Source organism: Chanodichthys erythropterus, chromosome 17, assembly GCF_024489055.1.
Source record: "Chanodichthys erythropterus isolate Z2021 chromosome 17, ASM2448905v1, whole genome shotgun sequence".
NCBI lineage: Eukaryota > Metazoa > Chordata > Actinopteri > Cypriniformes > Xenocyprididae > Chanodichthys > Chanodichthys erythropterus.
In genome coordinates, this window is record NC_090237.1 from 29,294,583 (window position 1) to 29,316,346 (window position 21,764).

General features: G+C 46.0%; 1 protein-coding gene across 1 annotated transcript; it reads left to right on the forward strand.

The window, feature by feature from the left end:
• Nucleotides 1-17,846: 17,846 nt before the first annotated feature.
• LOC137005222 (sialic acid-binding Ig-like lectin 14) lies at nt 17,847-19,953 on the forward strand. The gene is made up of 5 exons (XM_067366038.1): nt 17,847-17,902; nt 18,044-18,424; nt 18,609-18,905; nt 18,999-19,098; nt 19,889-19,953. Exons 1-5 carry the CDS (start codon nt 17,863-17,865, stop codon nt 19,929-19,931), a joined length of 861 nt encoding a protein of 286 aa, XP_067222139.1. The 5' UTR covers nt 17,847-17,862; the 3' UTR covers nt 19,932-19,953.
• The last annotated feature ends 1,811 nt before the right edge of the window (nt 19,954-21,764 follow it).

The following is a 21,764-nucleotide window of genomic DNA, read 5'->3' on the forward strand; positions in this document are numbered from 1 at the left end:
GCCTCTTACGATCAGCAAGGGGGTGCTAGGGACCTATTCTACCCCGGGTCCCCACGGGGGCTAAGTGTGCTATGTGTTATAAGTGTAACGCGGTCCTACTAGTGTGTAGCACTCCTCTAACTAACTCTAGGTCACTGCATAAAACACTTGTGGAACCACGTTAACCACTGGGGATTCCTTTGGACCAGAATCAGAAGATAAGGATCGTCTCACAGGAGCAAAGGTAAGTAATAAGTATAATAGTAAAATCTAGTAATAGTCTGTAATCAATTAATCACACAGAATGAAGTAGAATAAAGAATAAAGTCAATCAATATGGAAAAGAATGTAGTATATTGTTTACTTCTCTTTTAAGTTGCAATGAAATAAGTGAATTGAATAATAAAACCCAAAATAACAAAAGGGTATAAAAATTAAAAAAACCCAAATCAAGGTTCAGATTCAGAATAAAAATAAACAAAACAGTAAAATAATAATACATTTCACACAATTTTACAATCAGTGTCTCAGTTTTGAAATCAGTTCCTCAAAGACATTCAGATTTTAAATACTTTCAAAATCTGTTTCACAATGAGCTTCAGTTTTTGCATTCAACTCAGTCTAAATGTCCAGTTGAGTTTAAGTTCAGTGTCTCAAGTTCAAGAGTATAGAGAATACGATTCTGACGTCACGCCGCGTTGAGTTCTGGGTAACTTCTTTGTTATTACGCCATCTTGACAGGATCGCGCAACCTATCCGTCATTGAGTTTAGTTCAGTAATTTGTTTTCTGTCATGATTGTGAAAAAATTCACCATTTTATGTCATTAATGCTGCATCAATAATGGTGATAGTAACTCTGATAATCGTTCTGAGAGAGAACTGGACAATGAGCAACGTTTTTTGCCTTTTCTACATGTAAAAACAGCAAGGGAAACAGGTCGATGAGATGACGAGAAGACGCTGGATGGCAAATCTTTTAGTAATGGCACTAATTAAACCCACTGCATATCACTCAATAAAAGAATCACATTGCTGAGTGTTTTTTGACATTTTTGGTTTAATAATTAACATTACCTTTTGCGAGTCTGACTCTCACTCCGCTCGTGAATTAGTAGAACTTGAACGGGGACATTCAAATGCTTTTAAGAATGAAGAAACGCTTAATGCACAGAGACAAACACAAGATTCTGTACATATCTGTTAAAGCATACTGTGTGGAGAACGCGTTGCGTTTATATTCAGGGCTTGTCTGCACATCTTTTAATATAATGTCATCATAATACACTAAGCCAGCGTTTTTAAAAGGTGCCCTTGCAAGGACTCACTACTAAACTGTTGACAAGCTCATAGGGTTTTGATTTTGTTTGTCATCTGTTGAAATAAATATAAAAATACAGTGTGTTCGTGTCCGTCTGTCCGCTGATTGACCCATAATCTCTCATTCTCTGGGATCGTGGAAAGGAATATTTACAATGACAACAGTTGTAGGCCTATTCAATATGCGTTTAAGCATCATTTAAACGTTTCCAACAAATAAATGAATGATTTTTCTCAGTGTGTTGAACCCATACTTTTATTTGGATATTCATATGATGGCTGAAGCAGCAGCGAGCATCCAGTGTGCGATACGGTAAACAGATGAACATTGTAAACGAAATTCTACAAAACTTAAGTGAAAAAATAAAAAATAAATAAAATTATCATGCGATGCTATAAAATAGCTTCTGTTCCCTGCAAACGATACCCTTAAAAATGTGAATGTTCCGCTTAATGGCAGAAACAAAACAAAAGGTAAGCAAGTGTCTGTATTAATTTCAGTGCAAGTAGTAGGGGGCGATCCTGTCAAAATGGCGGCGGCACCGCCCCGGCATGCAACACGGCATGACGTCGGTTCGTATTCTCTATAAAGCAATGTTCATCAAAAAGCGGAAGAAAAAAAAAAATTAAATCCAGGAGAGAGAAAAAAACAATGTTTTTATCCACCGAAGATCCAGGTAGAAAAAACTCGGGAAAAATCAAAGAAAAATCAAAGCAAAAATAGTTTGATCCTACCAGTTCGGCAGGCTTCAGGCTCTTTTGTTTGATCCTACCAGTTCGGCAGACTTCACGCTCTTTTCTGTTTCCAGGTACGAGAGGATGGAATTGCTCGCCAGTCCCGACTGGAATGCGAATATTCAGCAAGGACAGGATTCAGGAACAGAATTCTCACAAAGAAAAAAAACCCAGCCTTGTAACAACAAAGCCAAAATGAAACATTAATGTCATTGTCCAAATAAATCATTTCAAATTAAATCAAACTCTCTGTATAAATCATTTGCATGTACATGAGAACATACATGCTAATTCACCATGTGCTCAATCCAACACTAGGGCCCCGTTTACACGTACATGGTTATTTTGAAAAACGGAGACATTTCCCTTCGTTTGCGCCCTTCATTTACACGCAAACGGAGAATTCGCCTCTGAAAACAAGTCTTTTTAAAAACTCCGGCCAGAGTGGAGATTTTAAAAATCTTCGTTTGCACGTTTGCATGTAAACTGAGACAAACAGGTGTTTAATCAGCCAACTTCACAGTATGCGCCAGAGCTCGCACCTATGTTTACATGTGATCATGGAAGCGTTTAGAGTAGCAGTCGCATTTATGTTGGTGCAAACTCTTCTCGTGTGTTTGCATTTGCAAATAGAGCTGCTCCATTATGTTGAGGAGCAGAGACGAATGAGTGCTCGGAAATCAGCAATTTTGCAACAACGAATCACTTCAAGAGGAATTCAGGATTTTTTTTCGGGATTCTGATTGGCTTACGTGGGCTTGAACTGCTCGATACACTCTTGACGTCATACATACACGGGTACGTGGAAATAAAAACTTTTCTGAAAACGTACTCGGTTACTAACGTAACCTCGGTTCCCTGAGATACGGAACGAGTACTGCGTATTGGGAAAGGTCTCCCTTTTTCCCCGCTGCTGAAGCCTTTTTCAATAACGCAGTGTAACTGCACCGTCATTGGTTCACTCATAGACAAGTTGTTGAACCAATGGCGGCGCGGCATAGCTGCGCGGCCTATGGCGACAAAGCGTGCGAATATTCCCGCCGAAATGGGCGGGGTATAGGGCTATATAAGCAGGCGTTTCGCCATAGGATTTCAGTGTCAATCGACTGAAGCGACGACCCTGAGCCGCAGCCTCGTGGCACGGCAAGTGACGCAGTACTCGTTCCGTATCTCAGGGAACCGAGGTTACGTTAGTAACCGAGTACGTTCCCTTTCGATACTTCACTCGTACTGCGTATGGGGAACGAATTCAACCACGCCGTGCCACGGCTGGGAACGGTATAGCTTGCATTTGGCCAACCCAGAGGGGGGCCAAAAGGACAAGCGGAGGCAAAGCCTAACCGAACCCATGGTTACACTGAAGGAAGATACTTCCTATGGTGGCGTGAAGCGGGACTTGTTGAAGGCCGCTAATCACACCGACAGGACCCGAGCTTGTAAGGTCGGGACATCGAGGTGATAAAACCTGACAAAGGTGGACGGCGAAGACCAGCCGGCCGCCTCACAGATGTCTTGGATGGAAACTCCGTTGGACCAAGCCCACGAGGAAGCCATTACTCTAGTGGAGTGGGCCCTGACTCCTATGGGGCAATTAGTGCCCAGTGAGGAGTAGCACAGGTTAATAGCATCCACTATCCAACGGGAAATGCGTTGTTTCGAGACCGGAGACCCTTTGGTGCGGCCGCCAAAACAAACAAAAAGCTGATCCGACTGTCTGAAAGACTGTGATCGGTCTATGTAGGTCCTCAATGCCCTGACTGGGCAGAGTAGCTGCAGCTCTGGTTCGTCCGCCGAGGGAGGAAGAGCAGAGAGCGAGATGACCTGAGCTCTAAACGGAGTTGAGAGCACTTTAGGGACGTAGCCATGCCTAGGTTTCAGAACGACCTTAGAGTCACCAGGCCCGAATTCGCTAGTAGCAGAGCGGTTTTTAGCGTTAGGGGCCTGAGGTCGGCTGAACCCATTGGTTCAAATGGGGCTCCTTTCAAGGCCCTGAGGACCAACGAGAGGTCCCAGGAGGGAATAGTGAGAGGGCGAGGAGGATTCAAACGCCTAGCACCTCTCAAAAAACGGATCACAAGCCCGTTTCGTCCCACCGATTGGCCAGCAATAGGAGCGTGGAACGCTGCAATGGCTGCTATGTAAACCTTAAGCGTGGAAGGGGAGCGCCCCATTTCCAAGCGTTCTTGGAGGAAAGACAGTATGGAAGATACGTCACTCTCCACAGGGTCTATGTTGCGTGTTGAACACCAATCAACAAAGTCTGACCACTTCTGGTCGTAGAGGCGCCTCGTAGATGGGGCTCTAGCCTGAGAAATGGTATCTAGGACGTCCTCGGGGAGGCTAGTCGGCTCCCATCGAGGGACCAGAGGTGCAGAGCCCAGAGCTGCGGCTGTGGGTGCCAGATTGTTCTGTTTGCCTGAGAGAGGAGGTCCCGTCTCAGGGGAATCGGCCACAGGGCTCATAGAGAGAGCCTGAATAGCTCTGAGGACCAAACCTGGTTCCTCCAGAGCGGGGCCACCAGAAGGACTCTGTGCTGGTCTTCTCTGATACGCCTGATGACCTGGGGGATCAGTGCGATCGGAGGGAAAGCATAAAGGAGCGTGCTGGGCCATGTGTGGGCCAGAGCATCTACTTCCTTCGAGAAAAATGTTGGGCAATGAGAGTTGTCTTCTGAGGCGAAGAGGTCTACCTCTGCCTTCCCGAAGAGCTCCCAGATCGTGAGGACCACTTGGGGGTGGAGCATCCACTCGTCGGAGGGGATGTTGCTCCGTGACAACATGTCCGCACCCAGATTGTTCCTGCCAGGAACATGAGTCGCTCTGAGCGACTGAAGCCTCGGAAGAGCCCATTCCAGCAGACGTTTCGCCAGAGCGCATAAGCGGCTGGACGAAAGACCGCCTTGGTGGTTCAGGTATGACACCACAGTCATACTGTCTGACCGAACTAGAACATGACGTCCCGTCAAGTAAGCCTGAAAGAACTGAAGGGCTTTCATCACTGCTAGCATCTCTAGACAGTTGATGTGTAGATGGCTTTCCTCGTGGCTCCACGAGCCGAAGGCCGGTCTGCCCTCGCACACAGCGCCCCAGCCCAAGTTGGAGGCGTCTGTTGAGAGCAAGGGACTCCGCGCTGGAACCATACTGGATCCATCCAAGGTTTCAGGGCTAGAAGACAGGCCCGATTGACCTTGAGACATAGGCGGCCGTGCCGCCATGCGCTGGGAGGAACCCGGAACTTCAACCAGTACTGAAGAGGCCGCATCCGAAGAAGGCCTAGCTGCAGCACCGGGGAGGCGGAAGCCATCAGCCCTAGCAGCCTCTGGAAAAACTTCAGAGGGAGATAGGCTTTGTTCGTGACAGATGCCGTGAGCTGCTGAATTGCCAGGGCGCGCTCTGGTGAGACTACTGCCGTCATACGGACCGAGTCGAAAACTGCTCCCAGAAACGAGATTCGTTGAGTGGGGCATAGCGAGCTCTTGGCTAAGTTGACCCTGAGACCCAGGCATTGTAGATGGCTGAGGAGCACGGATCTGTGGCGTTCCAGCTCGACTCGCGAACGGGCTAAGATGAGCCAGTCGTCGAGATAATTCAGAACCCGGATTCCCATCTGTCTCAGAGGGGAAAGCGCCGCGTCCATGCACTTGGTGAAAGTGCGGGGAGCCAGAGACAGCCCGAAGGGCAGGACCGTATATTGGTATGCCACCCCTTCGTATGCGAATCTCAAGAATCGTCTGTGACGGGGGGCTATCTGGATGTGAAAATACACATCCTTCAGGTCCAACGAGCAGAACCAGTCCTCGGGGCAAATGTGCGCGAGGATCTGCTTCAGCGTCAGCATTTTGAACTTCCGTCTCATGAGGGAGTGATTCAAAAGCCTGAGGTCTAGGATGGGTCTGAGACCGCCATCCTTTTTGGGGACCAGAAAGTAGCGGCTGTAAAAGCCTGTCTCGCTCTCTGACGGAGGAACCGTTTCCACAGCTCCTTTTTCCAGCAACGACATGACTTCGGCCCGGAGGACATGAGCGTCGTCCGGATTGACCAACGTTTGAAGCACCCCGGCGAAGCGGGGGGGCCGTCGTGTAAACTGGAGCGAGTAGCCCTGGTTTACGATCCCCATGACCCATTCTGACACATCGGGGATGGCCTGCCAGGCCTCGGCCCGAGTGGCTAGGGGTTGAATAATGTTGGGTGACAGACCGCCGTTGAGAGGGCGGTCTCGTACACCGCGAGGGGTGGAAGAGGAAATTTGCTCTTTTTGTGATGAGGTAAAAATTTGTTAGCCGTGAAAACGGCGTTTGGGGTGGGCGCAACAGGTGTGGGCCCAGCTGTCACTTGGAGTATGTTTCCCACGCCCGGAAATAAACGAGGCGGAGGGGAAATTACTCGTGGGAGCTTTTGGGGTGGTCCGGTCGTAACGGGACGGTCCCCCATCCTCTTCCTGTCCGACGAATCAGGACGACTTCGGAGGCACCGGGTCCAGCACAATCCTGGGCCGGGGTCCCTGGCGCCTCGGGAAGGGAGGGCGCTTCGCAGGGCGCGAGCGCTGGCGATGCTCCTGGGGCGGCGCTGCCTGTTTTGCAGGTGGGGCTGGATTGTTCTGCTGAGCCGGCGCAGTCCTGGGGCGGCTAGACGCAGAAGCGGAGCTGGAGCGCTTAGGCAAGAAATGCCTCATAGCCTGAGACGATTTCTGCGCGGCAGTAAAGCGCTCAGTGAAGCCATCCACTGCAGGCCCGAAGAGACCGGAAGGCAAGACCGGGGCGTCTAAGAAGGCCGTCTTGTCTAGGTCTTTGATCTCCGTTAGGTTGAGCCACAGGTGGCGCTCCAACACGACCAGGCTAGCCATGGAACGACCGATGGCCTGGGCCGCAGCCTTCGTAGCTCGCAGGGCAAGATCCGTGGCGCTGCGGAGATCTTTGAAGGCTGGCGCGTCGATTCCAGACTCATCCAGAGAGCGGAGGAGTTTGGCCTGGAATACTTGAAATATGGCCATGGTGTGGAGCACAGAGGCAGCTTGGCCCGCCGAGGTGTAAGCCCGTCCAGCCAGAGTAGAGGTGGTCCGACAGGGCTTGGAAGGAAGGGCCCTCTTCGTCTTCCAACCCACAGCCGCGGGAGGACAGAGGTGAGCAGCCACCGCTTTATCTAGGGGTGGCAAGTGCTCGTATCCCTTCTCCTCTGCGCCGTCGACGGCGGTGAGGGCGGAGCGGTGCGTAGTGTGGAGGCGGGCAGAGTAAGGAGCGCGCCACGACTTTGTCAGCTCTTCGTGGACCTCAGGAAAGAAGGGCGCTGAACGCTGGCGAGGTGCTTGGCGGCGGCCTGGCAGAAACCATTCGTCCAGGCGGCTGCGAGACGGCTCCTCTGGAGGGGCCCACTCGAGGTCCAGCTCTTCAACGGCCCTAGACAGGATGCGGAAGAGCTTGGCATCCATGCCCTGGCCATGCTCGATGGGTTCCAAGGGAGGCGGTGGAGCGGGGTCTTCCGGCTCGCCAGCCCATCCTTCCTCTTCGGAAGCCGCAAGAGACATGGAGTCGTCTTGTTCGTCGTCTGTTCCCCCGAATGAGACGAGGTCACTCGCTTCTGCGGAGGGACGCTGCTCAGGGCGAGAGAACAGAACGGGAGAGAGTTCCCTGGGAGGAGAGGGCGAGGCACGCGGGGGCTGGGCCGGCGTGAGCTCGCTCAACTCCTGGCGCTGAGTCGCTCTACCCCGCTGTCTTTTCCTCACCGGCTCGCGGGAGGAAGGAGACGGGAGGGCGTGAGCGGCGAGATCGCCCTCAGTGAAGAAGGCGACCCGCGAGCGCAGGGAAGCGAGACTCATACACTCGCAGTGCGGGCATGAGTCTCCAGCGAGCGCGCCGTCTGCGTGGGGCTTGCCCAGGCAAGCGACACACTCGCTGTGTCCATCGTCGTCGTGCAGGGGGGCCCTGCAAGTACCACATGAGTGGCGGGGCATCGTGAGACGCCACTGCCGTGAAAACGGCAATTGGGTGGCTCTTTTAGAGCGGCGAGGGCCGCGGAAGCTCTTAGAGCGGTGAAAACCGCTGAAAATCGCTCTTTTAGAGCGGCGTTTAAGCCACGGATGAAGCTCTCAGGCGGCGCGCCGGAAGCGGGAAGCGGGAGGCGGCGGCTCGGCGACGGCGCTAGAAGCTGCAGTCCGCGAGGGCGCCGGCGCTTTCTTCCACCGGCGAGTCCAGGCGAGTCCGCTGCGGGAGCCTCTTCAGACGGCGGCGAGAGCAGAAGGCGGCGAGCTTCTTCGGCTTCAGGCGGAGATCAGCGAAGAGAAGTAGATGTCGTCGCTGAAGGAGAAAACACTGAAATCCTATGGCGAAACGCCTGCTTATATAGCCCTATACCCCGCCCATTTCGGCTGGAATATTCGCGCACATATATATATATATAATCATATATCATACTGATACACTTTTAAAGCATTTCTGAAAACTTTTACATCACTTTTTACCCGTTAAAATTCCTTTTTCACATTACAATTCACAGTATTCACAATCAAAATAACTAAATACACTTTTTTATAACGAAGTCTGTTACTCACCAAGGAGAAGTATAAATCAGAAAACAAAAATAAAGTTGTTTCTCCCCGGAAAAGATGTATATTATATCTTATTGCGTCAGTCTCATCATGTCCGGTTCAAATGTCGTCACACAATACTATTCTCAAACAGTCGAGTTTCTAAAAGTTATATCACAGATATACATTCAACGTGTTAATAATCCATCGCTGGATTATTAAACAAAGGATTTTAATCACAATTTGTGCAACTGCGTCTTCTCTCGTTCAAGTCGGTTCAAGTTCACTCTCGTTCTGCCTGCTTGTCCGCTAACTTTCGGCAAGGGGCGGGACTAACTTTTAACCTCACCAATGAGCAATCGGCTCAAGAGCATTTCTAAATTTAATTTATAAAGCAATTTTATTGCATTTTTCTTCTTTCTTTTTTATATATTTATATATTTTATGACAATAATAGTTATATAAAATTGCAAATAAATGCTAGTGACCTAGGTTAATGACCTGGGTTACATAAGTTTGACTGATAAACACAAATTTGCCATGAATACAAACTGTTAGCTGTGAATACAAACTGCTACATTATGAAACATGTAATTCATAATGTAGGAACCCAGAGATTTTCTGCCCATAGCCGTGCCGGGCACTGTGTGAAATCCTACCGTGACTGCTCTACTGAAACCCCGCGCAAGTTTGCAAGAAATTTACAGCAATATTCTGTAAATTTGAGTCAAATCAACATGTGACCCCAGAATGCATTGCAGTTTACTGTATTATAAAAAATAAAAAAACAACAACAACAACAAAAAAACAGCCAGCGGCTGTAAAATAATGCTGTAATTTTTACAGCAATTCATTACAGCGCAAAATGTGACATCGGGGGTTTACAAATGGTCACACCTTTACAACAGTGGGGGAAGTTTCAATCTTTTAATTGGTCTGTCAGTTTGAATGTCTCACATTTGGGTTTCAGTCACAAGGTCAAGGAAGGGATAAAATAATTGTAACTTTGATTCTTGGCTTTTCTTGGGCACTATCTGGCCTTCTCTCTCTCTCTCTCTCTCTCTCTCTCTCTCTCTTTCACTTTCAGGTAACTTTTTACATACATGCTGGGTATGATTATATGATTTTATCATCTCATACATCTATTTTGTAATTATTTTAAGTGTAACCATAATCAGATATTGTCATTAAACTCTTTCTATTACAAATGATGTGCTAACTAGTTCTGATTTAGTATTAACATTAATGTGCTCCCTATTGCAATACAATATTGTTACACTATAGCAATGCTCTCCCACATATTTTGCTATTGTAACTGCGCTTATATCCATCATTGGTATAAGTTGCAGTGGGTGGCAATAGACAAGAAGTACAGTTTTCTGCCATCTTGCTGATAATGTTTCTTAAGTCATTCGGCAACCCTACAGCCTGAACCCCTGTAGGTGGACCACCCTTACACCACAGTTCTGTGTAACAGAGATCCACTAGATATATCCACTATAGTGATGTGACATTTGAAGGCTTCGGAGCTTGTGCCTAGCATAAATGGGCGTGCCAGATGAAGCCTCGTTTAGAGGCTTGTGTTGGTAACATAGAAAAAAAGCCTCAATTTCTGATTCACTTCGCGTATCAGAATGTTTGAACCCCCAAAGCTTACTTTATGAGTAGGTTTTCATTCAGACTTATTCAGTTACATTTTTAAATACCCAGTCATACAAGTAATATAAAGAATACAAATAATTTCAGGAAAATTAAATATTTGCCATATGCAATTCATATATGTGTAGCCTACATTTATTCTTCTGTTACATCATATTGATATCCATACTGGCATTAAATGCCACAGTTTAATGGCGAAATTAATTTATTACAGAGATAAATTTAACACACACATGTGCACTAGGCTTTTATTTGAGCATGTAACATGAAACTGTGTTGTGGCTGCTTCGTCCTACGAAGCTTCTTTCACAGGGTTTTGGCTGATTTGTTTTTCACTAAACACCAGATGGCGCTGTTTTCGACACTCTCAGAGCTTTGAATCTTTTCTCTAAACAATGAGAGGAAAACCTCAGTGCCTCATGAGGCTTCATTTGCCCACCCTACCACTAGAGGCAGGTTGCAGAGAACCCAAGTGCAGTTTATTTAACAAACTGTACTTAACCATACATAAAATAAAGACTTGGCTTGGTAAAACAAAAACATGAACATGAACATGAACAAACCTTACCCACTGTGGCACAGGGACAATGCATGACAAAGAACAAGGCAAACATGAGGACTTAAAAGCACACAGACTAATGACTAACAATCAACCATTAAACCAATGACAACAAAGCACATGCCCTGCGTTCCATTCGGAAGGGCTCATCCCTATGCCCTAATCCCTTCAAAGGGTTTACCCTCCGGAGTGAGAGATTCAAAGGGATAAAGGGTGTAGGGGTCAAAAAAACTCTTGAAATCTTGAAAGATTATGCAAGCTGCGCCCTTTGTTTAACGTTAGTTTATTTATTTATTTTAGGTTTATCGCACCATGTATATTGTATCTATGTATTTTAAACATTTGAATGGAATGATAAAGGAAGTTGTAAAGTATTTTTAAGTACAATGACGTTTTGACCATAATAATGTACCAAATCTAATCGTATAAATATTCGATTATATAAAATCAAACTCCTAACCTTATTAGCATGTACACGTCCTCGTAGAGCTCATAATTACAGCTTGTAAGCTGGGAGTTTTCTGAAAGCTCCCAGACGTACCACGTGGCCACTGTACCACCTGACCACTGTAGATTCATTTAGCTGTTGATAGTGGTGCCATGGAAATTCATAATTCCCAGTCCAAGGTGTAACGAAGTGGGACTGAGGCAGAGATCCAAGTGCAGCATTTTATTAAAGTAGAGTGGTCGTACAGGCAGGGTCAAAACAGGAACAAACAGGAACAGTAAGGAACAGGCAGAATCGTAGTCAGGGTACAGGCAGTTGATCGAGGCAGGCGGATATCATTCACAGAACAGTATACAAGGCAAGGGTCAGGACAGGCAGCAACGGGTCAAAAAACAGGAACAGGCAAGATCAATCACAGGCAGACAGGATACAAGGAAACGCTCAGAATTGTCACAAGGAATCAAGACTTTGCAAACTGGTGGTGTGAGTGTCAGTCATTTTATAGTCCAGGTAACAAGCTGCAGCTGGGTGTGGTGATTAGTGAGGAGTGATTGTGAAGTGAGTGCAGGTGATGAGCAATGGAGGATCATGGGAAATGTAGTCCAGAGTGAACATGAACAGACTGTGATCGTGACATAACGCCCCCCTCCCGGAAGGCGCGTCCTCGCGACGTAAAGGAACAGCTAGGGAGGGGGGGTGGGTGCATTGGAGATCTAACAGCAGCCGGGAACGGGATCTCCAATGCAGCCCCAGGGACTCAGGCAGCTACGGTGGGTCAGGTGGCTCGGGCGGCCACGGCAGGTCGGGTGGTTCAGGCAACCACGGCAGGTCAGGCGGCTCGGGCAGCCACGGCAGGTCAGGCGGCTCGGGCAGCCACGGCTCGGGCAGCCACAGCAGGTCAGGCGGCTCGGGCAGCCACGGCAGGTCAGGCGGCTTGGGTAGCCACGGCAGGTCAGGCGGCTTGGGTAGCCACGGCAGGTCAGGCGGCCTGGGCAACCCCGGCAGGTCAGGTGGCTTGGGCAGCCGCAGCAATGAGTCCATAAATGGCCCTAGTGGGCTACAGTCCATAAATGGCCCTGACAGCAAAAGTTCTTGGAGATTTCAGCGGGGCCCGTCGCAGGTTCGTGAGCAAGGAGTTCGGGTGGCGCCGGCAGGGCCAGGCGTGTGGGTGAAGCCGGCAGGGCAAGACGCCTGAATGGCGCTGGCAGCGCAAGGAGTTTGAGCGGCGCTGGCAGGGCTGGAAGCTTGGGCGGCGCTGGCAGGGCTGGAAGCTTGGGCGGCGCTGGCAGGGCTGGAAGCTTGGGCGGCGCTGGCAGGGCTGGAAGCTTGGGCGGCGCTGGCAGGGCTGGAAGCGTGGATGACGCTGGCAGGGCTGGAAGCGTGGCGAGAAGCACAGGTGGCGCCGGCAGAGCGAGGAGCTCAGTAGGCGCCGGCAGGGCAAGACGCTTAGGCGGTGCTGGTAGAGCATGACGCTTGGGCGGAGCAGGAGAGACCTCTGGAGTGGTCTCCAGGCCCACAGCAGCCTCTTGAACGGCGTCTGCGTCTTGAGGAGAGGAGGACGCCTTCTTCCTCCTCCTCCTCTTCCTCCGGGAGTGAGGCGATGGTTCACTGACTGGAGTGGTCTCTGGAGCAAACTCACTGGCTGAAGCGGGTTCTGGAGCGGACTCAATGGCTGGAACGCCCCTTACCTCTGTGAGCACTGAAGGGGCGGCCATCTTGCCCGTAGGCACTGGCAAAGCAGCCATCATGTCCATCGCGTCCAGGGCGCTTGAGAGCGTTGCAACAGGCGAGCCTGAGAGCGTTGCAACAGGCGAGCCTGAGAGCGTTGCAACCGGCAGGCTTGAGAGCGTTGCGTCCGGCAGGCTTGAGAGCGAAGCGTCCGGCAGGCTTGAGAGCGAAGCGTCCGGCAGGCTTGAGAGCGAAGCGTCCGGCAGGCTTGAGAGCGAAGCGTCCGGCAGGCTTGAGAGGGAAGCGTCCGGCAGGCTTGAGAGGGAAGCGTCCGGCAGGCTTGAGAGGGAAGCGTCCGGCAGGCTTGAGAGGGAAGCGTCCGGCTGGCTTGAGAACGAAGTAGCCGTGGGTTTCGGAATGCCAGCTGCTCGTGCTGTAGTCAGTGGAGGATCATTGATGCTGGAACGCAATCCTCTCCGCTCTCGGACAGGACAAGCGACGTGACGTGACTCTGGGCGATCAGCGGAGACGTGACGAGACTCTGGGCGATCAGCGGAGACGTGACGTGACTCTGGGCGATCAGCGGAGACGTGACGTGACTCTGGGCGATCAGCGGAGACGTGACGTGACTCTTGGCGATCAGCGGAGACGTGACGTGACTCTGGGCGATCAGCGGAGACGTGACGTGACTCTGGCCGATCAGCGGAGACGTGACGTGACTCTGGCCGATCAGCGGAGACGTGACGTGACTCTGGGCGATCAGCGGAGACGTGACGTGACTCTGGGCGATCAGCCGAGACGTGACGTGACTCTGGGCGATCAGCCGAGACGTGACGTGACTCTGGGCGATCAGCCGAGACGTGACGTGACTCTGGGCGATCAGCCGAGACGTGACGTGACTCTGGGCGATCAGCCGAGACGTGACGTGACTCTGGGCGATCAGCCGAGACGTGACGTGACTCTGGGCGATCAGCCGAGACGTGACGTGACTCTGGGCGATCAGCCGAGACGTGACGTGACTCTGGGCGATCAGCCGAGACGTGACGTGACTCTGGGCGATCAGCCGAGACGTGACGTGACTCTGGGCGATCAGCCGAGACGTGACGTGACTCTGGGCGATCAGCCGAGACGTGACGTGACTCTGGGCGATCAGCCGAGACGTGACGTGACTCTGGGCGATCAGCCGAGACGTGACGTGACTCTGGGCGATCAGCCGAGACGTGACGTGACTCTGGGCGATCAGCGGAGACGTGACGTGACTCTGGCCGATCAGCGGAGACGTGACGTGACTCTGGCCGATCAGCGGAGACGTGACGTGACTCTGGCCGATCAGCGGAGACGTGACGTGACTCTGGGCGATCAGCGGAGACGTGACGTGACTCTGGGCGATCAGCGGAGACGTGACGTGACTCTGGGCGATCAGCCGAGACGTGACGTGACTCTGGGCGATCAGCCGAGACGTGACGTGACTCTGGGCGATCAGCCGAGACGTGACGTGACTCTGGGCGATCAGCCGAGACGTGACGTGACTCTGGGCGATCAGCCGAGACGTGACGTGACTCTGGGCGATCAGCCGAGACGTGACGTGACTCTGGGCGATCAGCCGAGACGTGACGTGACTCTGGGCGATCAGCCGAGACGTGACGTGACTCTGGGCGATCAGCCGAGACGTGACGTGACTCTGGGCGATCAGCGGAGACGTGACGTGACTCTGGGCGATCAGCGGAGACGTGACGTGACTCTGGGCGATCAGCGGAGACGTTGACTGGTGTTGCTGTTATGGGAGCCGCCATCTTGTGAGTGTCCTTTGACACGGCAGCCATTACATGTTTAAGCGTGGTGTCGCATTCCTCCGCGACACCCACAGTAAACAGAGAGCCAACAGTCAATAAAGCATAATCCAGAAAATGACTAAGTGAAGAACGGGGTCCCTCACGAATCAACTGTGACTTGAGTGGCTGATTAACGCCTTCACAGAAAAAGTCTATGAGCACACAGTCCGGCAGGTCTGAACAATATGCAATATTGAGGTATTCTGTGATGTAATCCTCCAGTGAACGTGTGCCCTGCGTACTCCATAGCAACAACTGATCAATGTCCATACCGTAAAAATGTCCTCCGGGGAAGCTTCTGGATCGAGGTGGCGGCGAAGTCTTCTGTAACGAAGTGGGACTGAGGCAGAGATCCAAGTGCAGCATTTTATTAAAGTACAGTGGTCGTACAGGCAGGGTCAAAACAGGAACAAACAGGAACAGTAAGGAACAAGCAGAATCGTAGTCAGGGTACAGGCAGTAGATCGAGGCAGGCGGATATCATTCACAGAACAGTATACAAGGCAAGGGTCAGGACAGGCAGCAACGGGTCAAAAAACAGGAACAGGCAAGATCAATCACAGGCAGACAGGATACAAGGAAACGCTCAGAATTGTCACAAGGAATCAAGACTTTGCAAACTGGTGGTGTGAGTGTGAGTCATTTTATAGTCCAGGTAACAAGCTGCAGCTGGGTGTGGTGATTAGTGAGGAGTGATTGTGAAGTGAGTGCAGGTGATGAGCAATGGAGGATCATGGGAAATGTAGTCCAGAGTGAACATGAACAGACTGTGATCGTGACACAAGGACACTAACAGCTCCGAATATAAAGTCATGTGTTGTCATCTCAAGATTCTGTTCAATATGAGGTGGCGTAAACGCTGCATAAGTCCCCACTTCAAGGGCTCTGCTCTTCAGAGTGAGTAAGGCATAATGCTCACTTCCGATTGGATTTTGGCTAAAAACATTCATCAACTCATACATCAGTTGAGGTAAACGGCTCAAGCATGCTGAACAAGGTTCAGTCTCATGTTACGCAGAATGTTCAAGCTTCAGAACCAGTGAAGTTCATTCTCATGCTTCAAGCAAGTACGTTTGACCCTCTGTTTATGTTCGCTGATCAATGTTTATATGTGAACAAAAGCCTAAATTCACTCTGTTCATCATATAAAGAGATCGAGTCTCTTCAGGAAATTTTGGACTAAACCTCTCGATTCATATAGATTAGTTGTATGATCTCTTTATGAACTCTTTGAAGTGACAAAATGGTAGTTGCTTGCGTTGTCAATGGAGGGACAGAAGTAGTCCCACCCCTAAACGAATAATGGAGGGACAGAAGTAGTCCCACCCCTATACGAATAATGGAATATCCTTATTTACACCCAAATATCTTAAGAATGCTAGGAAGTTTTGATTGTCACTCTGTTCCATACCATGTCAAACGTCTCTCCTTGAACCTTTTTAAGGTCCATGAGACGACCACATGACTCCTTTATGTCAAAGTGTTTGCACCAACCGCTGTCCCCTATCAACTGAAAATCTTAATTTTCAAATGTCCAAGAATGCCACTAAGTCTTCGTAGTGAAGAGAATGTAATCTTGCTCGAGTTTTTTAATGGCAAGCCTGTGTGTGCGACTTCAAGAGAACAAAGAGACTAACTCTGTTGTACTTCATTTGCATAGGTTTTTTTTCTCTTTGCTTTGTTCTCTCCATTTCAAGGTTTTAACATCACATTTACCACTTCATCCCCTGATTCCTGTTGCTTCTCTATCTCTTGGACTGCTAGAGGACATAACATGATTGATTTTGGATGTCAGAGAAAATTCACTGTTGACTGATAGTAGATACCAGATTAAACTGGTATAAAACTAATCTTGTGATGGGAGGTGTAGTAAAGCAGCTGGATTCCCTAAGAATAGGAATTCTGCTTAATTAGTCAAACCACCTAAAGATGCATGTTGCTGTTTGATTTTGATCAAGTAATAAAACATTAATTCTCTTGTAGATCTGAACTTCACTCTGATGTCCAGCATCCTCAAAGTTTCAAGACCAAAATGAGAAAGGAGATAAAGGTCTGAATTCTCAGAATTCAGAAAAGCGTGGGGTGGGGTGGGGTGGTGGTAGAGGGGTGGGGGTAATTTATATCTCTGGTTTGCGTCAAAATTCAGTCAGTCATTCAGTCAGTAAGGGCACACCATTCAAAAACAAGGTAAGCTCCCTTTCTTTTTTAAATAATTATCATCAAGATAAAATGAATGAAAAATATTTCTGAATCTAAGCATAGTGATATTTCGATCTAAAAACAAATGTCTGTGTATATGAAATGTATATGAATATATGATGAATAAGAAAAATATACATAAAAAGAGTTATTGCCTTCATACATTTAATGTTCTTCTGTTAATATCATTTAGTATACAAATACAGTTTATTAAAGTTAAATTCCATTATTTATATCATATTTGATTGTATATTGATTATTGCAAGATGTTTATCTAGTGTATGATTTATATTAGATGTATATGTATCACATTATTGTTATTATTATTATTATTATTATTATTATTATTTATTTGTAGATGTAAAGGTTCTTTTGCTCTTAATTTACTTGCATGCATATTTCTAGAGAACTGAAACAGGTTGTGTATTAACCACAATAAAAAAATAAATAAAAATTAAAAAAAACCTTCACACTTGCCCTCCTAAGCTAGGCCCATATCTATCTTTTTTTTTTTTTTTCTTTTTTTTTTTCCTGTTTGTCCAGTATTGCTTGTGACCTAGTAAGCACAGGCAAATGCTAATCTTAGAATGATGTCAGACTTGTACATACTTCCCTTCTGTCTCAACTCTTTAACTTATGAAATTTCATTGGTATTCTCATTGTATTTGCTTCAAGTAATCATTGATTAAATTTGTTATTCCTTTATCAACAAATATCAGTGTCCAACATGATCAATAAATTATCAATTTTTGTTTCCAATTTGAATCACCTGAAAACTGTCAGGTAGATATATATGAACACTATAATTAAAGCCTATCCAGTGCCCTAGATAAGATTGTTGTATGTGCAAAGTAATCAGTAATTTCTTTTCTTTTCTTTTTTTTTTTTTTTTTTTTTGATCAATTTCTGTGTTTTTGCCTCTTTAGTTTCTAGAGTCCAGTCCAGCATGGGTGCACGGGCACGAGTTCTTCTCTGCTGGCTTCAGGGTATGATTTTAAAGTATTATTTCCATTCATTATATGAATTAATTATTTTTATTTTTTGTAAGAGTATTTAAAATATATATAATTCTATTAAAAAATAAGTGTACATTTTTCACTGATTGTGTTATTATTATTATTTTGCAGTTGTTTGTGCTGTCGTGTTTGGAGATGTTTGGAAGGTGAAGGTAGAGTCTGAAATGGAGGCTCTGGTCTCATCTTGTGTCGTGTTGCCCTGTTCATTCAAATACCCTGCTGAACAACAGCCCTCCAGTCGTATTAAAGGCATGTGGCAGATGAAGGACAAAGGGGAGGATTTCATCTATCACAATGATCCTACAAAGGTTGTAGAGAATTTCAAGAGTCGCACAAAACTGATTGGGTCACTGGGTGCTTTAAACTGCTCCTTGGAGATTGATGAAGTCAAAAACCATGACAACGGCCCGTATTGTTTCAGGGTGGAATTAGAGACATCTAAAATAGACAAGTACTCCTTTGTGGATAACTGTGTGAGAATTAATATGATTGGTAAGTGTGCTTTTGAGCTGTCAACAATTACAACACCTAAATAGGGTACAAAATAAGAAAGCAAACTAAAAAACGGAAAGAGTCCAAATTATGTTTTTGTGATTTAATAATTATTAAATAAGCTCATTTTTTATTTTATTTACTATTTGAAATTAATGTTTTGTCATTCAAAATATGTGTATAGAGCAAGCATCAAAACCAGAGCTGCAGGCTGAGATGTCTGTGAAAGAGGGTGAACCCACAGTCTTCAAATGCTCTGTCCAGCACACCTGTCCATCCCATCAGCCCACACTCAGCTGGAGCCGCCCTGGAAATGTCATCATGAGCTATAAGGACATTGGTCATGGAAAATGGGAGGCAGAATCTCTCCTTACCTTCACTCCAACAAAAGAGGATGATCACAACTCTATCACATGCACTGTCAAGTACCACGGGAGTGTCCGGGGTGAAATGCAAGCCACACAGCCTATCTTTGTGAAAGGTATAACAATAAAACTCTTCTGTGTATATAATGTTATAAGTGATAATTTTAAGTAATTAAGTGATTTTTTTTATTTATTTTTTTTTAAACCAGAACAAGCAACTCTCAACCACATCATTATACCAGCCATCTCTGGTCTTGGAGCTGCTCTTTTGGTTGGATTACTGTGTTTCTTCATTGTCAAGAGATACAAGTGAGTTTGCATATGATTTTAAAATAAATATCAATTAGTAATCTGACATTTGAGTATATAAGTCTTTATATTGAGTAAATTTAAAATTTGAGTAATTTCGTAATTTTATGTATAATTGGTTTCTTTTAAAACTCATAAAAATAAGGGAAACTGAAGATCAAACAAATTAAAAGTTCAAGTTCTATTGTAAAGTAGTATTTTAACAAAAATTCTCATATTAAGTGACATCAGAAGCAGCTTTTTATTTTTTTATTTTAAGCACTGAATAGTCCAAGGTGAACCAAAACATTTTTTGTTTTTTTCCTTTTGCACACACTTCTCTGTTCACTTTTCAATGGATCTTGAACTTTGAATTAGTTTGGTGTGTGGTTTCTTTCTTTCTTTCTTTCTTTCTTTCTTTCTTTCTTTCTTTCTTTCTTTCTTTCTTTCTTTCTTTCTTTCTTTTTTTTTGATTTTTTTATGTTTTGTAAACTGAAACTATGCACCCAAAAATATACTTCACGTACACATTGGTGCAGGATTTTTTCTTATTCTGTTAAAATACTGTACTTATACAGTGAGCATTTGAGAATGCATTATGACAATGTTACTCATGTATACTGACTTTCCAGCCAGAATGAATTAGATGTCTCCCTATTTAACACACTAAGAAGCTGATAGTTGAATCAAGTGTTTTAATTAGTGAGACATTTAAAGCATTCTGGTAGGACTGGAGTTGAGAAACAATGTATTACAACATTCTGGTACCTTTCAGTTATATTTTATTTTAAATCTCTCAAATCTTTCACAGGAAGCGCATTGCAGATCTCCAATCCAGAAACGACAATGGGTGAGTAAACAGCAATTCTACCTGGGAACATTATAGTACTGATTTTAAAATGTGTGGCTTTGAGTCCATGTCTGAGTTAGTGTACTCTAAAAAGCTGATAAAACAAACTTTGACATATATACACTGTAAAAAATGACCGTGATTTTAACAGTAAAAGACTGTAAAAATGCTGCGGTGAAAAACTGTCAATTGGTTTACAGAAAGTTTCCGTACTATATACGGTGAATAACTGTAATAGATCGAACGGTGCATTTAATGTAATTTTACGGTAAAATACTGTTAAATTCACAGTTTTTGGAAGTGAAAAATAACAATTCATTGTAAAATTTACAGTGAAAAACCATAAATTGACATTCCCACAATTCCCTGCGTGACACTTCACATTTGATATATTTTCGTTGAAATAACTCTGTTTCTTAGTTTTTCTCATTTTTTTTTTCTAATCATTTATGTACATTAGGGTTTTATGTTACATCTAATGTTGTTAAATTAATGTTTATTGAATTATTACTATTGCACTGTGTGCACCTTCTATATGTTAGTGTTGTCCTTCTCAGCTTGTGGAATATCTGCTTGTGATGAACTTTGATTCATCATGTGACTCTTATGACCACTGTGTTTGGTGACTGTCAGTGTATTATAAAGGTACAAAACAGATATTAGTACTTCATTAGGTTGGTATTACATTAACATTATATCAGTTAATGAAATAGGTTATTTTATCGTAAATGTAACAGATTTTTTTTTTTTTTTTACGTTGCTACTGTATTTTTTACGGTAAAGTTTTTTTACGGATTTTTTTTACAATGTACAGCCATGCTCAAAATTATACATACCCTTGGTAAATATGACCAAAGAAGGCTGTGAAAATAAATCTGCATAGTTAATACTTTTGATCTTTTATTTAAAAAATTAACAAAAATCCAACCTTTCATTGGAGAATAATAATTTTAAATGGGAGGAAAATCTCATTATGAAATAAATGTTTTTTTCTCTAATACAGATTGTTCACAATTGATCATACCCTTTTATTCAATACTTTTTGCAACCTCCTTTTGCCAAGATAACAGCTGAGTCTTCTTCTATAATGCCTGATGAGTTTAGAGAACACCTGACAAGAGATCAGAGACTATTCCATCATGCAGAATCTCTCCAGATCCTTCAGATTCCCAGCTCCATGTTGGTGCTTCTTCTCTTCAGTTCACCCCAATCATTTTCTTTAGGGTTCAGGTCAGGGGACTGAGATGGTCATGGCAGAAACTTGGTTTTGTGTTCAGTGACCCATTTTTGTGTTGGTTTTGATGTTTGTTTTGGATCATAGTCCTGATGGAAGATCCAACCACAGCCCATTATAAGAGTTCTATCAGGGACAGTCAGGTTCTGATTTTTTATCTGTTTGTATTTGATAGAATCCATGATGCCATGTATCTGAACAAGATGTCCAGGACCTCCAGCAGAAAAATAGGCCCACAACATTAAAGATACAGCAGTATATTTCATTGTACACATGGGGTATTTCTTTTTATTTCTGTGTGCACCAAACCCATCTTAAGTGTTTTCTGCCATGATGATGACGTCCTTTCATTGACGTCATCGGATCCAGCAGCGAGTGCTCTTCTGGCTTCTAACCCTAAAGAGCAGCAGATGGCTATTGAAGAGGAAGCAGGTGAGCCTGCTGAATCTTCAAAGCCTCCCTGACCTGCGAATGCGGAGCTGCTGGAGGTTATGGAACGCGCTTCTGGCAGGCTGCAGCTGCCTTGGGAGTGCGTTAAGAAAGGGGCTGCACGCGGACGGCTTGACGAGCGGTTCCTTGACGAGCCTTCCATTCCTTCCTGAT

Excerpts from the sequence above, each read along its gene's own strand:
- LOC137005222 (XM_067366038.1), top strand. The coding sequence starts at position 17,863 with ATGGGTGCACGGGCACGAGTTCTTCTCTGCTGGCTTCAGG. Across the intron at positions 18,425-18,608 it reads TGTGAGAATTAATATGATTG|AGCAAGCATCAAAACCAGAG; the intron begins GTAAGTGTGCTT and ends ATATGTGTATAG. Across the intron at positions 19,099-19,888 it reads TTCATTGTCAAGAGATACAA|GAAGCGCATTGCAGATCTCC; the intron begins GTGAGTTTGCAT and ends AATCTTTCACAG.